We start from the raw sequence: 16,700 nt of genomic DNA, 5'->3' as shown, positions 1-16,700 counted from the left end.
TTATTTGCAAAACTCAGAAGTGGAAGATAGAAAATTGACAAGAGACAGTGTTTGGTGTTTGAGCTTTATAAATATGTCTTCTAACTGGAATTTGGGGTACCCTGGGACTGCAGAAGTTTAGCTTTGAGTGGCCTCTGCATTGAACAAGTTCCTTTAAGTGAATTCTATTGATGTGTATCTAAGGAACAATTAACATAAGGCGATCCTGGAATTCCTTAAATTGGAAGAAAATTAGAAAACCACCACGTGGATTTAAAGCCCCTGACACACCTGTCTCACACTAGTGGTAAGATAAGACATTGAATGGAATGTTAAAAATGATTTTAGCAGCATAATTATTTTCAACAAAGCAGTAAAGAAAAACTGTCTATGCTATTTCTTCCTATCACATAAAAATAATTTTAGGAGAGGATATTAGGCACTCTTGAAAAGTAACAAAAGCAAAGACGGGGGTGTGTGGGGAGGTAAGGTACAAGGTACCCAGCCCATACTATCCTCCTTCAAGATGTCTCTGTGTCCCCATCTGTTTTTCTATCCAGGAAGGAAACTTGTAAAATAAATGATGGCCCACTCATAGTACTGGTGGAACTTTCTTGATAAAATTTGATAGGTAACTCTAGGTCGATTTATTTTTTTTATTTTTATTTTTTATTTTTTAAAGAGATTGGACTTTCCCCTTGATGTTGGACAGGAATTTTGTCAGCAATAAGAACTTCTTTTCTAGACCTAGTTAAAAGTTGCTGTCAAATTTCACAAAGTGAGAAAATAGGATGTTGGTGGTAAAAATGTAAGATTATGAAAATTGTGGACAGACAGTAGAGCTTTCCAACATTTTAAATTGTGATTTCTGCCATGTTTATGTTGTTTTTGGATTTTGCAAAACTTGGTGGGTTTTTTTTTTTTTTGAAGTTCTTGGAGGTTCATACTTTGAAGGTAATAAAGGAACTAGTGAGTTTACTCCCGTGAGTGGAGTCTAAACATGCCTCTGTGCGAGCAGTCCTGAAGAATATAATTGACTTCACTTGTTCTCTGTTAGTCTGTTAGTGTATTCACTAGAATTTTTTAAAAGATATTCACAAGGAGGATTTTTTTTTTTTTAAAGCAATACCCAGTAAGCAAAAAAAAAAAAAGAAGCGGAAGCAATGCTTGTAAGCTGGAAGAGGAACCTTGATTTCCTAGAGTAGTTCTGCTGGCACTGCTGTCTGAATCACTCAGGATTACAGGGGATTTTTACAGATTTTCTCAAATGCATCAGTGTGTGTGTGTGTGTGTGCGTGTGGGCACGTGTACATACACTAACGTTACGACAAGCAGTAGCTGCATTCATGACCTTTTTGACTCATGAGTTAGCACAAAGATTACTTAAGTGTCTTCCCCCCAAAATAACAGGGAATTTAAGAGTAACCCGGACTGTCCCAAGTGGAACTGAGTACGCCTCCTCGTAGAAGAGTGACTGAAAGCTAGTTAGCTTCAGAGAGGTGCTGACTCACTTAAAGTTTGTCTAGAGATGTCTGCAAAATGAATGAGTGTAGACTGTTTGTAAGTTTGTGTTTGCATCTGGTTTTAATGTGTGAATGTCCTGATTGGAAAGATGAAATATCTTGGGTTTTGTTTCAGGTGGACTATATGGATGAAAATGAAGAATATTTCCAGCGCCAAGCCTCCCACCGACAGTCTCGAAGAAGATTTAGAAAAATCAACCAGAAAGGTGAAAGGCAAACAATTATTGACACAGTGGATTCATACCATGTGGGCAAGCCCCCTTTACCTAGAGGCTACCATACGGTAAGTTACAAAGAACTGTTGCTTATCATAAATTTGTTTGTGGTAGGGGTATATGTATAAAAAGATGGTGAAAATGTTTCAAATGGCTTACTTTTGCATTATTTACTTTACTTACTTTGAGACTGGTCTTCCTATGTAGTCGTGGCTGGCCTTGGAATAATTCACTGTATGTGAACCAGGCTCTCCTAGAACTCATAGAACTCGATTTTTGTTTTTGTTTTTTGTTGTCTCTTGAGTGCCTTTTCTTCTTGTGGAAGCATATTTCAAAATAGATTTCAGAAAGTATTACAACAGGAAGTGAAGAGACTGCTTAGCTACTTTATTTCTTAAGCCATTCTCTGAGATAAACATGTAACATCTGAATTGGTATTTTGTAAGTTTTCTTCCCTTAATTCAAGAAGTTAGTTTCCTGCTATGCACCCTTCTTGTGATTGGTATCACATCTGCTTTTATTTAAAAAGTGGTTATGTGTGGGTTTTTACTCTGTTGTGAGACTATGTCCTCAGTGCAGAAAACTGAGATGAGAATCACTTGAAATGACTTAAAAAAGTTCTCAGTGAGAAGATGTCTGCAGTATTTCTGCTAACCACGTTTAAAGATCCTCTTAAATGCTGGGGCCCATTGACTGTCACTTATTTAATAGCTATTTGATAGTAAATTCTCTTTCACACTTGAAGAAACCAAGACATGGATAGTGGGTGTCTTGTATAAATTTCTACAGCCAGTTTAGAGCCTCATTTTTTTTTCTTTTGTTTTCCAAATGGAAGGACTATGGATTCTTATGCTAATGTTATAACAGAGAAAGTGGTTTAACTGGGCATGTGATCCAGAATGTGAAAATTCTATGAAATTAGTCTATAACTTGGTAACTATTTAACACTTCTCAGTTTTTCTTTCTGTGGGTAAGCACAAGTGAAAATGTCTATAGACCAGACCATTTACTCAGTGTTTAGTAACTTTAGGTTGCCTGGTTCACACACTTATTTCTTAAAGAGCTCATTGTATTTAAATATTTAACAGGGTTTTGAACACTTATAATCAGCCTATTCCATGCACTACTTCAGCATATCATGGAGAATTTGTGTGGTGAAAACTGAGTTTTGTTTGTTACAAAGGCAGTTCCACTTGTCTGTTGGAGAAACTTGGGTATCAGAAAGAAGAGAAGAGCTTGAAAGAGGCTAGGCATGGTGGTGCCTGCCTGTTATTTTAGCATTGGGAAGCAGCCAGGGGCAGGAGAATTGCTACAGGCTGGAGGCCCACCTGTTCTACATAACAAATTCTGGCCAGCAAGGGCTTCAGATCAAGACCTTGAGCCAGAAGATAAAAAGGAAGGCTGAGGGAGGAGGGAAGCCTGGAAAGTCACAGATTTTTTTTTCTCAAACTGGTTTCCACCCTAAGAAAGTCAGGCATGTGTGGACTTCCTTGCTCAGTGTTAACATTGATTGGATTAACCCGATAGGCATGTGTGGGGCACTCAAGTTAGAGGGTCATATCATAGTTGTTTCTCTTACCTGCCCTGTCTTGTCTTTTATGGAATATTTCATTACCCTTCCATACATCATTTCCCTTTCTTGGTCTATTTTCTAAAAATGTAATTTTTTGTGTTGCTGTGAGAGTTTTTATAAGTATTTTTTTTAAAAATAGTATATTATCTGGTCAACAGATATATTTACAAATAATTAAACATTAAAGTAAAAAAATTATCAATATTTTAATTACTAATGTGATCAGTTGGTATTAATTTTACTAAATGAATTAAGATTGACAATATTATAGTTCAAATTTCTGGGTCTTTTTTGAAGTATAAACTGTGTTTTAATTATATATGTACACACACTCTCCCTCTCCCTCTCCCTCTCCCCCCCTCATTTATTTGACCTAAATAGATTTTAACAAGGAAAACAACATTTGTTTTATATGTTTGATAGATTTAAATGGAAACTATCATTCTTCATTTGCTGTGAGTCATATTGTTCATAACAAAATCTCTCTCTTGGAAAGAAGTTGACTAGTATAGTGGACCTAGGGTGGAAAGCTGGTCTCAGAGAGTTGGGTTGCATGAGTGTACTTAGGATGAGTCACAATAACTCTCCAGTGCATGGCTAAAGAACGTAGCACAGTGCACACAGCTGAGCCTATGCTGTCATTCTATACTGATATATAAACATGATCTTCATTTTGGCAGATGCAATGTGTAGCATGTCTGACAATGTTCCTCTTTTCCTTTCCTCCTTTATGGCACTCATTTCATTCTGGCTCAAAGGAATGCACTAAATCCCAGGTATTGTAATCCGTGCGGTTTCTTAACACTAACCTGCGTTTGTGCATGAGTTTGCAATGTTACTAATGAATTGTAGTGCTAATGTCATTTACTCGGTCTTGTCTTGCTGTGTTTCGCCCTGTTGGAGTGAAACTTGTGCACACCTTGAAGTGTTGGTTTAGGTGAAGGTAGCACATACAGGAGGCTTCATTTGTCTACAGAATACAAGTGCAATTTAATTAATTTTAAAAATGAATGGAGCACTGTTTTTGTTAACTTGTTTTGCAAATAAGAAAAAGACATACATTGGTATTGCCTTGCTCTTTTTTTTTTTTTTTTTTTTTTTTTTTTTTTTTTTTTTTGTGGGAAAGCTCATGGGAAATTCCTTAGAAACTTATATTTTAATTGTTCTAGAGATGAAAGAGTAATTCTAGAAATCTCAGTATGAGAGCATTTGGGGAACGTACTGGGGAAATTTCAGTTACATTAAGAAACAAAAACAGGCTTAGTTAAAAAAAAAAAAGAAATTGGAGCTTTAAATATCTTATTATGTTTTCTTATTTGCACCTTAATTTTAACCAGATTTCATGCTTTGGTTTGCCTACATTTTAATTAAGAGGTCTATAATACCCTATTTTGTTTTTTTAATGCCTGCAATAACTAATCTGTGATTTTCAGAATTGGTCTTTTGAAGGTGTGGGTCATGTTTGGCTTAGGAAATTTATAATTATGGAAGAAAAACGGATGACTCTGGTTGAGTAACAATAACATTTATGGCTGTCGTACAGGAGACAGGTCATGAGTAATAAGTTACATTTATATCGAGGAAATTTTTCATTAATATTTTTGGGTATTGTTGCAGCCTTCAAATAACAGACTATATAAATTTTCAAATTAAATGAGACAGTGCCTTTATATTCTGTAAAGAGGATGCATGGTTTGTATTTCAGAGGTGGCGTGGTTGGTATAGAGTTGCTTAGAAACACTGCTAGTTTGTGTGTGATTTGATGGTGGTGTGGTGTATGTATACATGTGTACATGGGTGTATGGTCATGTGCATGTGTATGGACCCCAATTTTATATTTCTTATGACTCCTTGCCTTGTTCCTTTGAGGTAGTGTTTCTTGCTAAACCTGGAGCCTGCTTTTACCAGCTGGGCTGGCAGCCAGCAAGCGATCATCCTGTCTCTGCCCTCAACAGTGCTCTAGCATTTTACATGTGTACAGGGACAAGCCCTGCTTCAAAATTATTTTAGATTATTTTATTTTCTGTGTATGAGTGTTTTGCCTGCATGTATGTATGTGCACCACCTGCTTGCCTGGTTTCTGAAGAGTCCAGAAAAATGTGTCAGATACCCTGTAACTGGAGTTAAAGACAGTTTGACAGTTTTGAGCCTCTACATGGGTATTGGGATATTGGGTATTAGGAACCAAGTATGGGTTCTCTGCAAGAACAGCAAATGCTCTTAACTGTTGAGCCATCTGTGTAGCTCCAACACACACACACACACACACACACACACACACACACACAGAGCTCTTTCTTTGGGTACTGTGGTTTGAACGTAGGTCTTCATGTTTGCACTGTAAGCACTGTTAACCTCTAAGCCATCTGTTCAGCCTTGGCACTGCTAATTTTTGAATGATGTGATAAATCTAAAATTTTTTTATCTACCTTATAAGACTGATGGGTGTATAATTTCTAAATCACATAACATTTAAAAACCAGTAGTGTTTCAGTTTTTACCTGGAAAGACAGTACTTTAAGAATAGATAATATAATAGCTAAAAAATAATTCACAATGTAATTTTTCCTTCTTAATCCACATGTAATTTATCCTTTATTTTGGCATGAAAAATTGAGAACCTAATTTTGATTTAAAACTTGAATTTCAAACATGCACAGTGATGTGTACTTTATGTACTCTTTTAAAATTAAAACAGGCTATGGTGGTTTTCCTCAGAATTATGAAGATTAAGTCCGTGTAGGGTGTCTTCAGGACATTTTGCAAGGCAAGCGTGTGAGGTTTGAGAGTGAGTGTTTTAATATGCAGCGAGAAGAGAGCGCTCTTTAGCATTTTTTAAAGTTTTGAATAGTGGAGCTTGACCCTGCTGTTAAGGTGACAAAAAGGGATGGTATATTCAGCCTTGTGGTGGGTGAGTAGATTATGGAAGCTCTTGGTAAATTTGGTGTTGGCTCCCAAAAAGACTTTCTTGGGACATAAACCAGCATTAGTTTACCTTTAAGAGTGTGGTAGGAAAGAGAGCTTTGTCTATTTTACTCTTTCATTACTTTGGGCCATTTCTGGATATTTGTATGGCAGGGATACCTCAGGTCCATGGTAAAGATGGAGAGGACAGGTGGTGGAGCAGAACCCAGTAAGGATGGTTAACTCACCTGCTTGGAGTGATGTTGGAAGTTGGCACACACCTTTTTTGGTGTGTTTTATTCTTTCTCATTTTAATGGTGGCCGGGGATGGTGGTGGTGCTCATTATTCTTTCCAGGTTGGAAAGAACAAATGTGGTACAGAAAGATATTAGACTGAAGAAAACATCTCATGTGTGGATGTTATGTATTCCCACTGAAGACGGGCTTTCTAGCTTCCAAGAGTGGTTAGAAAATTAAAATATTCTCTACTCTTGACGTTCTCATTGACACACTATTCCACTACTGCTTGCTCTCTGAAAGGTACCTCTCTTTGCCTTCTATAAATGTGAAGATAGTACAAGACAAAGCATCCATATTCTCATTGAAGAAACTTGAGATAATGAAAACCTATTAGTCATGGGAAAAAAATGTGTTCACATGCATTCTGGTGGCTTTTGTTTTCTATCAGCATTATAGGTGTGTAGCTTTTCAGAAGGTCATGTTTAAGTTCTTGGTTGTGGGTATGCAACAGTAATAGGCAATATTACATTGTATCAATGTGTTGACTAAATGTGACCTTAATACTTTTAATTGCCAGCATCTGTAAAATGCAACATCAGTATAATAAGGCTACACATGTACCAGGCTTAGGGAGATTATCCCCTTCCCCCCTTATAAGATCAGTCAGTCTGTCTCATTCACTTATTTATAGACAGGGTCTCAATGGCAAGCCTGGAACTCGAGTTGTAGATCAGACTGGCTTCCCCTCACAGAGATCCAGCTATCTTTGCTATCTTTGTCTTTAGAGTACTGAGATTAAAGGTGTATGGTACCATGCCTGGCTATAAGAGTGTTTTTTTTAAAGTGTGTGTGTGTGTTTGTGTGTGTGTGCGCGCGCATGCGCGTGTCTGTCAGTCAGATAAATCCTATTTTTTTTAAATGGCCATGTAAGATATCACTATATATGTATGTATGTATGTATGTGTGTGTGTGTGTGTGTATGTGTATATGTACATATGCATATATATTTATTTATATATATCTTACTCATTTCTAAACAAGATTAAAAAATTCCTTTCCAGTTTTAAAAGTTAAACTTATTTTTAATTCACACATAAAACCTGACAATTAAATACGTTTGTAAATACTTTATAATTTTTTTTAAAACACATGTATTCATTGTATGATGTTTAAATAGGAAATATGACAGTATTTTCAAGCATACATCATCATTTTATGATTTTTTTTAAAGAACAAATTTAAGTTGATGCTTCCAGTTAAAGATTTCTTGGTAGATTTGGTTTTAAAAGTTATTACTTATTGAAATAAAAAGTTGCATATGGCAGTTTAATGTACATTTTTCTATTTGACATGAATTTTTTGATTGGGCTAGTCTTAAATAGAAACCTAAGTATTTTCACCTATTTCATGGTTTTGCTTTCTCACTTCCTAGCTCTTAGATGCTTCCTTAGTTTGATGTAGTGTCTCCTGTTTAACTGTAAGAAAATGCACTTAGATATCAGTGACTTCGATTTTTAGTAAGTTTCCTGGAATATTAAGAACTTCAGAGTTTACCATAGCTCATGTCTCTCCTGACTAATTTATTTATATTTAAAATGTGTTTTAACACACCTAAAATTAAGTGTAGGGTCAGTGTTAAAACTATTGTTTAAACATTTAACTCCTTATTTATCCATCCAGCATTTGTTTCTTGAGTGAAGGAAAAGCATGTGTTTGCACTGGTGTTAGCTGTGTAAATCTATGAATTACAGTAGGATAGGGTCTCAGTAAACTGAAATACTTTATTTCCTTTGTCATACAGGAAAAAGTCAGTATTTTATTCTATAGACTTGTTCATCTGACAAACATTTGTTGGATGCCCATTTTTTTTGATCTGTGTCATGCTCAAGTGATTCATCCTCTTGACTTGCAACTTCACAGGGGAAATACAGATAATAAAAATGTAGGAAAATGTAGTATTGAGGGATGTGTACTGGGCACTTTGAAGAATCAGGAATGGTTTTCTTATTAGCTATAATGTAATGTCATGACCAAAGGAGAAATTGTTCACATATAGAATTCCATTTGCTCAAAGACTGGGGGGAAACCTACTTTGGGGAAGCCATGTTGAAAATTGAACAGCAGAGTGGACACAGAAGAGATGTGATACACTGAGGTTCTCCATCCATCCATCCATCCATCCATCCATCCATCCATCCATCCATCCACCCACCCACTCATTTATTTTTTGCTTATTCATCCCTTTATTTTTTGGTTTCAAGATAGATTTTCTCTATTTAGCACTGGCAGTCCTAGAAACTTGTTCTATAGACCAAGATGGCCTCTAACTCATAGAGATCTGCCTGCCTCTGCCTCCTGAGTGCTAGGACTAAAGGCATGCTACCCTGCTGAGAGGTTTGCTTCCTGATAAACTTACCTGCTCCAAGCTGGAATGGGAATGGCCCTGAAGACCTGCTTAAGTGGTGAACTTGACAACTGAGATAAGAGCTAAGGGTGAGGATTCAAGCTGAAGTAGAAATACTGTAATAGTTGTTTCTTGTTGGACTGCCAGCCTGAAATAATAATGCCAAGATGTATTATTCATTATGAAAACTTGGCCTTTAGCTTACACTTGTCCCCACCTAGGTCTTATAACTTGTTAACCCATTTATATTAATCTATGTTTTATCACATGGCATTACCTCTCTTCCATCTTGTAGTTCGCCTGTTTCCTCTCCTTGTCTCTATGTCTCCTGGCTTCTCCTGTATGCCCAGGCCCTTGTCTTCTTCCTTTCTTTCCCTGGAGACCCTGCTTTTACCTCCTGCCCAGCTGTTGGCAGTTCAGCTTTTTATTACACACAGCAGTGTGTCTTCCACAGTGTACAAATATCCTTAAGCAGGAGAGAGGGCTCAGTGAGGAGCACCACTTGCAGAGTCCCTGTTTTGTCTCCCTCCACATGACAGCTCACAACTATCTGTAGCACCAGTTCTAGGAGACCTAATACCCTCTTTTGTCCTCTCTGGGCACCAGGCACATATGTGGTACATAGGCATACACACAAGCAAAACGCTCACACACACATAAGTCTTGAAAAAAGAAAATAGGTATATAACAAAAAGTACAACCTAAAAGTATCTCTCATTCAGGAGTTCTCAACCTGCATATTGGGTGTTTATATTATGATTTACAACAGTAACAAAGTGACAGTTATGAGGTAGCAACACAATACTTTTATGAGGAACTGCATTGAAGGGTCACAGCATAGAAAGGTTGAGAACCACTGCTCTATCTAGTTAATTCATTTTAGTTGGATTACCCATAGTGCTTTCCTGAACAGTAATGTGTAATAGTTTCCTGTTGGTCTTAGTTTGCGGTAGATTTGTTTGAAACATGGCTGTGTGTGTGTGTGTGTGTGTGTGTGTGTGTGTGTGTGTGTGTGTGTGTGTTGGGGGAGGTTTGTTTGAGTTAAACATCCAGGCTGTTCTATAACTGCCAGTGTGGATGACCTTCAACTTCTGATCCTGCTGCCTTCACTTCCCATGTGCTTGGATCTTTGGCATGTGTCACCACGCCCAGTTTCTGTTGTATTGGGGCTTACATCTGGGGCTTCATTCATCCTAGGCAAGCATTCCACCAACTGACCACACCCCCAATCCAAAGCATATTATTTGTTAGTGCACGGAACCACAATAAAAATATGAACTCGAGCTGATATTGAAGAAGGACAAAAAGAGTATAGAGTGAATATTAGTGAGGAGGAACATGTACCACCCCACACTGGAGTATATGCTAGATACTATGAATTTTATGCATATGGCTGTTTTGGATTTCACTAGTGTTTTTTGAGGATGTTAAAAAAAAAAAAAATACCCTTTGCATGCCCCTTGCCAGCTGGTTAGCTGACTCCTCTTCACTCAGGTCTTGTTGCATTTTAAAGTCTTCAGTAAGGGCCTGATAGAAAGGTCCCCAAACAATAGATGGAGGAAATGGTACTGAACCTTACGCTGCAATTTCTAGCAAACTGTAGCCTGTTACAGCTGCTGGATTGCTGTCACCCTCCTTGCTTTAGGGAGGGACCTTTTCTCTTTTTGCAGTTATAACCAGGTATTTATGTTGATTTCATTAGTATGGATGAAGAAATTAAACTATAGAGCATAGGTAGACATTGAAATGTGAATCACAAAATAATTTAAAGCATAAAATGAGTTCTCACGCTATTAACAGCATGCATTGAAATTCATGCAAGGCAGTTGAGAATAGCATGCAGTGTGCTGTTTACCCAAGTTTCAGCTTCTGCTGGAGGATTTCTATTTTTGTGTATTACATCATCTCTGCTAGAGAACTCCAGTGTCCACTGGGATTTACTGTTCTTTCATTCCATTCTGAAAGAGAGCTTGTATTGATGTCATAATTGGACCTATCTTTCACTTGAAAGTATTAACAGTGTTGTGTAGCAAGTCATGCAATATTTCAGGCAATTTGTTTGTCAAAAGAGATCAGTGCTACTTTGTCTTGCCTCTTACTGTGACTGGGGGAAGCTCGTGCTCTCTGTCCGTATGTGTTTTAAATACAGTTGGCTAAAATTCAGCTTTGCATTGTAACAGCAGAGATTCCTTTCATCTCTGCCAGCTTCAGTTTTCATCATGTGCCCCTCCACCCCACCCTGTTTCTAGCATGAGGGTTTATAAGCTGATTTGAAAATTCTCCTCTGTGGACATACCAACTTTGCTATCTTCTGCCAGTGCTCAGTTGGTCTTGTTATAATGGCTGTCAGTTGCAAATAGTCTGTTTTCAGTGTATATAATAGTGAGTAATTAGAAATATTCTGAGTTTGGAATCCAGTGTTAAAACAATAGTGAAAGCCAAATGTTATTGTTACCCTCTGGGTGACACACTAGCATTTAATGGAATGTGTAGATGCTAGGTTTTAAGACATTTGTGAAATGGAAATAGTTTATTTATATAACTGTGATTTTAAAACATTGAATGAGCTACATACCAGTGTAATGACTATGTATATAAATATGTATCTCTGTATATAAAAGTCCCCTCCTTATTCTTGAATGATTTAGTGGTCTCTCAGTTATGTAACTGTATGTATTTTTAACTGATTAGGAGCAAGCTTCTGATACATTTTTTAAATAAAAACTTTATTGAGGTATGTTTTACATAATACAATGGTCTGTTTTGAAGTCTTTTTCAGTGATGTTTCTTGGTTAAAATAAGCAGCATGTAACATCGCATTTGCCATCTTGATGGCTTTTAAACAGACATCTTGGTAATGTTAAGTCTGTAGTGGATTTTGAACTGACCCGTTTCTTTGCTATGTTTTCTGAGCATAAAATTTCACACAGACTGGAAAAGCAGAAGTCTGGAGGGTGGTAGTTGTCATAGCAATTCTGTGTGACTGTATGGGCTCAGGTGGAAGACTGGTGGTGCTCGGCTGTGATGTGGCCTAGACTAGAAGTAAAGGTCAAGTGGCCCTGAAATAGGAATTAGGGATTTAGATAAGAAGAGGAGTAATTCAGATGCCGATGATTGGAGAGTGTACAAGAAAACATGAGGGCAGTGGTAAACAAGTTAGTTTCAGAACCATTTAGAAGGTATTTGAGTATCTAAGAAATAGAGTTAAACCTTAAAATGTAGCCTTTCCCTTTTCATTAATTATAATCATATTTGTACATTCTGTGGGAAGTTTGAAACCAACTTTTAAAGAGCTCTGGGTATTGTCAGAACTTTGGGAATACCAAGGGAAGGTTTTAGAGAAAGGATGATTTTTTTTTTGCCGTGTGTTACTTTATGAATAAATATGTCACCAGCTAAGTGGGGGTGGGCAGAGTAGCCTTGACCTTGTTGTTCTTGACATTGGCTTTCCTAAGTGAGGAGCACTTGGCAGCTTCAGTTTGTTTTTCTCTTTGACCTTTGACCTTTGACATGACACTTAGCATGTTCCAGCTTTGATTAGACCAGAAGAGCAGCTAACCTCTCAGCAGATTGTCGGTCACAGGGTTCTTCTGAGTCCAGCACTCTCCAGTACAGAGATAGATCAACAGCTGCTGGGAAGTGTGGGCTATGCAAGGGCCAAGAGTTGTCTGGCTGCAGCCCTTCTTAAACTGTTTTCATTTTAGACTCTAATGCCCTTCAGTCTTACTCGGGCCTCCCAGGAGGATTGAGAACCCTGGGCTCTTCATGTCATCACCCACCTCATTGGAAATTTAAAGCAAGGGGGTCGGGGGAGCCCAGCAGTGGTGGCCAAGTGCCCAGGAGGCAGAAACACTCAGATCTCTTGAGTTTGAGACCAGTCTGGTCTACAGAGCAAGTTCCAGGGCTACACAGAGAAACCCTGTTTCAACAAATGAACAACAGCAACAACAAAAACAAAAATGAGAGTGTGTATTCACTCATCAGTTTAAAAGGGGTATTAAGGGAGCTGGGGACATGGCTCAGCAGCTAAGAAGACCCAGGCTCAATTTCTAACACCCACATGGCACCTCACAGCTACCCATAGTTCCAGTTTCAGGGAATCAAATGATCTCTTGACCTCCTAGGGCACTGCGTGCATGGTCACATACATACCTGCAGCAAAACACCCACACAAATAAAATAAATAAATAACAAATCTAAAAGATATGTCTAAAGGGTAATGCCAGCCATTAGCATCAGTATTATTTTAAAAGACACATAAGTATTTTGTAAAACAAAAATAAGAACAGCAATACATTACTAGTGTTTGCTATTCTCATATCTTCATCTATGTGAAATCCATTGTAATACATTTTTTTTTTTTTTTTTGATGTAAGGTATGTGAAAAAATCTGCCCTGACACAGAAAGGGGATTACAAAAGGTTAGAGTATTATTATTATTATTATTATTATTATTATTATTTTAATAATTAGTTCCTGGAAACCCATAGGCCACTGAAGCCAGGAAAGCAGGTAAGCCAATTGCTGATCTTCTCTTCTTCCTCTGCTCCTTCAAATCCAGTTCCCTGGTCTGGTCCTCAGCTCTGTAGCAGGTTTTCCAAACTTTCTGCCCCCATTTCAAGGGGAACGACTAAGCAGATCCTGATGGAACAACCTGCTTTCCTCCCTCCTGTGCACCTCTCAGCCCCCACCCCACCAGCCCATCCCTATTCCTAAATGTCAGCTCCCAATACCCAGAAACACATTTTACTTGGAAACTGCAGTGGCCACACCTATTAGGATGCCAGAAGAATTTCCTGCCATACAACACACAGCCACCACACTCTGCTAAGAACCAGAGAGGGCAACAGAAACCAAGGACCAAACATCTACCCAACAAAGACCAAACCAAATGTCAGCAACTAGAATTAAAATCTAGATGTCAGTATAAAAACATAACAGCCAGGATAGTATGTCTACTACCCTACTACAGCAGGCCAGAGTATTCCAACAAAGCTTCATGAAGCACAAGAAAAAGATCTTAAAATAGTCTTTATAAATATGATAGATAAATGCCTTAAAGAAATGTATGAGAACACAAACAGTGAAAAGTAATGAACAAAACAATTCATAACCTGAAGATTGGAAATAGAATCAACAAAGAAAACCCAATCTAAGGGAAGTCTGAAAATGAAAATTTAGAAACTGGAACAGGAACCACAGAGAAAAGCCTCACAAACAGAATACAAGAAATGGAAAAGAGAATCTCAGGCATTGGAGACATGATAGAAGAAATGGATACACCAGATGTTAAATCTAAAACAAAAAATATTGGCAAAATCCAGGCAATTTGAGATACTTGAAAAGACTAAACAAAAGAATAATAGGAATAGAGGAAGGAGAAAAAACCCAGGTCAAAAGCACAAAAGTTTTCAACAAAAATTGTAGAAGAAAATTTCCCTAACTTAAAGAAGGAGGTGCTTATGAAGGTGTAAGAAGCATACAGAATGCCAAATAGACTGGACCAGGAAAGAAAGTCCCCTTGCTGCATATAATCAAAACACTAAATGCACAGAATAAAGAAAAGCTGTAAGCAGAAAAGACTGAGTAACAGATAAAGGGCAACCTATCTGACTTCCCAATGGAGACTCTACAGACTCTTAAGAGACACAGATGTCAGCCCAGACTCTTGTACCCAGCAAAACTTTTAAATCCTGTAGATGGAGAAAGTAAGACAGTCCATAATAAAACCAAAGAAAAATCCCAGACCAACAAATAAAAAGAGAGAAAACACAGCACACCAGACACCAAACCACGCACGCATGCACACAAAATAACAGGAGTCAACCAACATCACTTGGTGGTATCTCTCAACATCAATGGTCTCAATCCTCCAGTGAAAAAGACAGACTAACCAGAATGAATATGGAAACAGGACCCATCTTTCTGCTGCATCCAAGGACATCAAGGAAATGAACCTGAGAAGCAAGCTGGTGTGGCTATTTTAATATCTGACAAAATAGACTTCAACCCAAAACTTATTCAGAAGAGGTTTGGAAGGACACAACTCACCAAAGGAAAAATCTATCATGAGGACATTGCAATACCTACACGAGTTCACCCAAGTTCATCAAAGAAAGACTGCTATAACTAAAATCACATATTGACCCTCACAAACTGGTAGTGGGTCATCCAGACAAAGATTGCAACAGAGGAATGCTGGATCTAATATGTTATTTACAGAACATTTCACCCAAACACAAAAGAATATACCTTCTCACCATTTCATAGAATTTTCTTCAAAATTGATCACATATATACTCAGATACAAAGCAAGTCTTACCAGATATAAGGAAATTGAAATAATACCCTGCATCCTGAGATTAAAGCTGGTTATCCATAACAATAGAAACAACAGAACACTTACACAAGCATGGAGGCCAAAGAGCTCACTCCTTAGTGAAATATGGGTCAAGATAAATTAAGAAATAAATAAATAAAAGACTTCCTAGAATTGAATTAAAATGAATATACAACATACCTAAATTTATGGAATACAATGAAGACAGTTCTAAAAGGCAAGATCATAGTATTACATGCCTGTATAAAATAATAGAGATCTTATGCAAGTAACTTAATAGCACACCTGAAAGCTCTAGAAGAAAAAGAAGAAATCATATCTATAAAGTGTAGACAGCAAGAAATAACCAAAATCAGGGCTGAAGTTAATATAATAGAAACGAACAAAATAATAATAATAATAATAATAATAATAATAATAATACAAAGAGTTCTGTGTAAAAATTAAGATTGACAAAGCCTTATCCAAATTAAATAAAAGACACTGAGAGAATATCCAAAAACGAAATTAAAAATGAAAAGTGGGACATGATAAACACTGAGGATACCCAGAGAATTATAAGTGTGTGCTTTAAAAACCTGTACTCCACCAATCTAAAATAAGTGGATTATTTTCTCAAAGCAAACCACGTACAAAAGTTAAATACAGATCAGATAAACACTTTAAACAGACCTATAACCTTAATGAAAATAGAAGCAGCTATTAAACATCTTCTAACTAAAACAAAAAGCCCAAGGCCAGATGATTTTAGTGCACTGAGGTACTCTTTGGAATCTTTGAGAATCACTTTTAGAACTTTTGCTCATTGGTTTCTTCCTTTTTATTTGCATAGTATACTTAGGTTCTCTAGAAGAAGGAAGCAGAGAGAAGTGGGGAGAAGATGAAAGGGAAAGAAAGGAGGACATCTGATTGACTTAAAGAAATTGACTCATGGGCTGGAAAGAGGACTCAGAGGGTGAAAATACTTGTTCTTGCAGAGGATACAGGTTCGATTCCCAGAACTGAAATGACAGCTCATGACTGTTCACAACTCCAGTTCCAGGGCATCAAATGCCTTCTTCTTACTGCTGTGGGCACCTAGCTTGCATGTGGTACACAGATGTATATGCAAGCAAAACACTCATAAGACAGATCTAAAAATTAAAGAGAAAAACTGGTTCATGCTTCTTTGGAGGCTGGCAAATCCCAAATCTGCACCTATTGAAGCATGACTCAAGATATTGTGCAGCCATGCACCTGTCTGGATACATTGTGCCAGGCTGTTCTTGGAGCCCATGCATTGGGCCTTTCCTGTTTGTTTTTAAATGACTATCCCCCTTCTTTCTCTTCCTTCCTTCCTTCCTTCCTTCCTTCCTTCCTTCCTTCCTTCCTTCCTTCCTTCCTTCCTTCCTTCCTTTTCTCCTTAATTTCCTTACATAGTGTAGGAGGCAGAAACAAGATTCAGAGCTAAATATGAATGGGTTTAAAATTGTACAGTGCCTTAATGTTGACTATAGTGTTCATTCTAGTTAGGTTTTGCCAA

The 16,700-nt window shown here is 37.5% G+C and overlaps 1 protein-coding gene across 7 annotated transcripts in view; it reads left to right on the top strand.

Annotated features, from left to right (window-relative positions):
- The window catches only part of Rapgef2 (Rap guanine nucleotide exchange factor 2), a 207,353-nt gene that overhangs the window by 100,154 nt on the left and 90,499 nt on the right, over positions 1 to 16,700 (top strand). For 5 of the 7 annotated variants that reach the window (XM_051199119.1, XM_051199118.1, XM_051199115.1 and 2 more), the window contains 2 exons: positions 1,618 to 1,785; positions 4,049 to 4,066. In XM_051199119.1, the coding sequence (XP_051055076.1) occupies positions 1,618 to 1,785; positions 4,049 to 4,066 (186 nt within the window). The remainder of the gene's footprint in view (positions 1 to 1,617; positions 1,786 to 4,048; positions 4,067 to 16,700) is intronic. The other 2 variants (XM_051199117.1, XM_051199116.1) reach the window with 1 other exon arrangement.

Source organism: Phodopus roborovskii, unplaced genomic scaffold, assembly GCF_943737965.1.
Source record: "Phodopus roborovskii unplaced genomic scaffold, PHOROB, whole genome shotgun sequence".
NCBI classification, from domain to species: domain Eukaryota; kingdom Metazoa; phylum Chordata; class Mammalia; order Rodentia; family Cricetidae; genus Phodopus; species Phodopus roborovskii.
The sequence above is the reverse complement of the archived record's forward strand: the minus strand, read 5'-3'. Positions and strand labels throughout refer to the sequence as shown.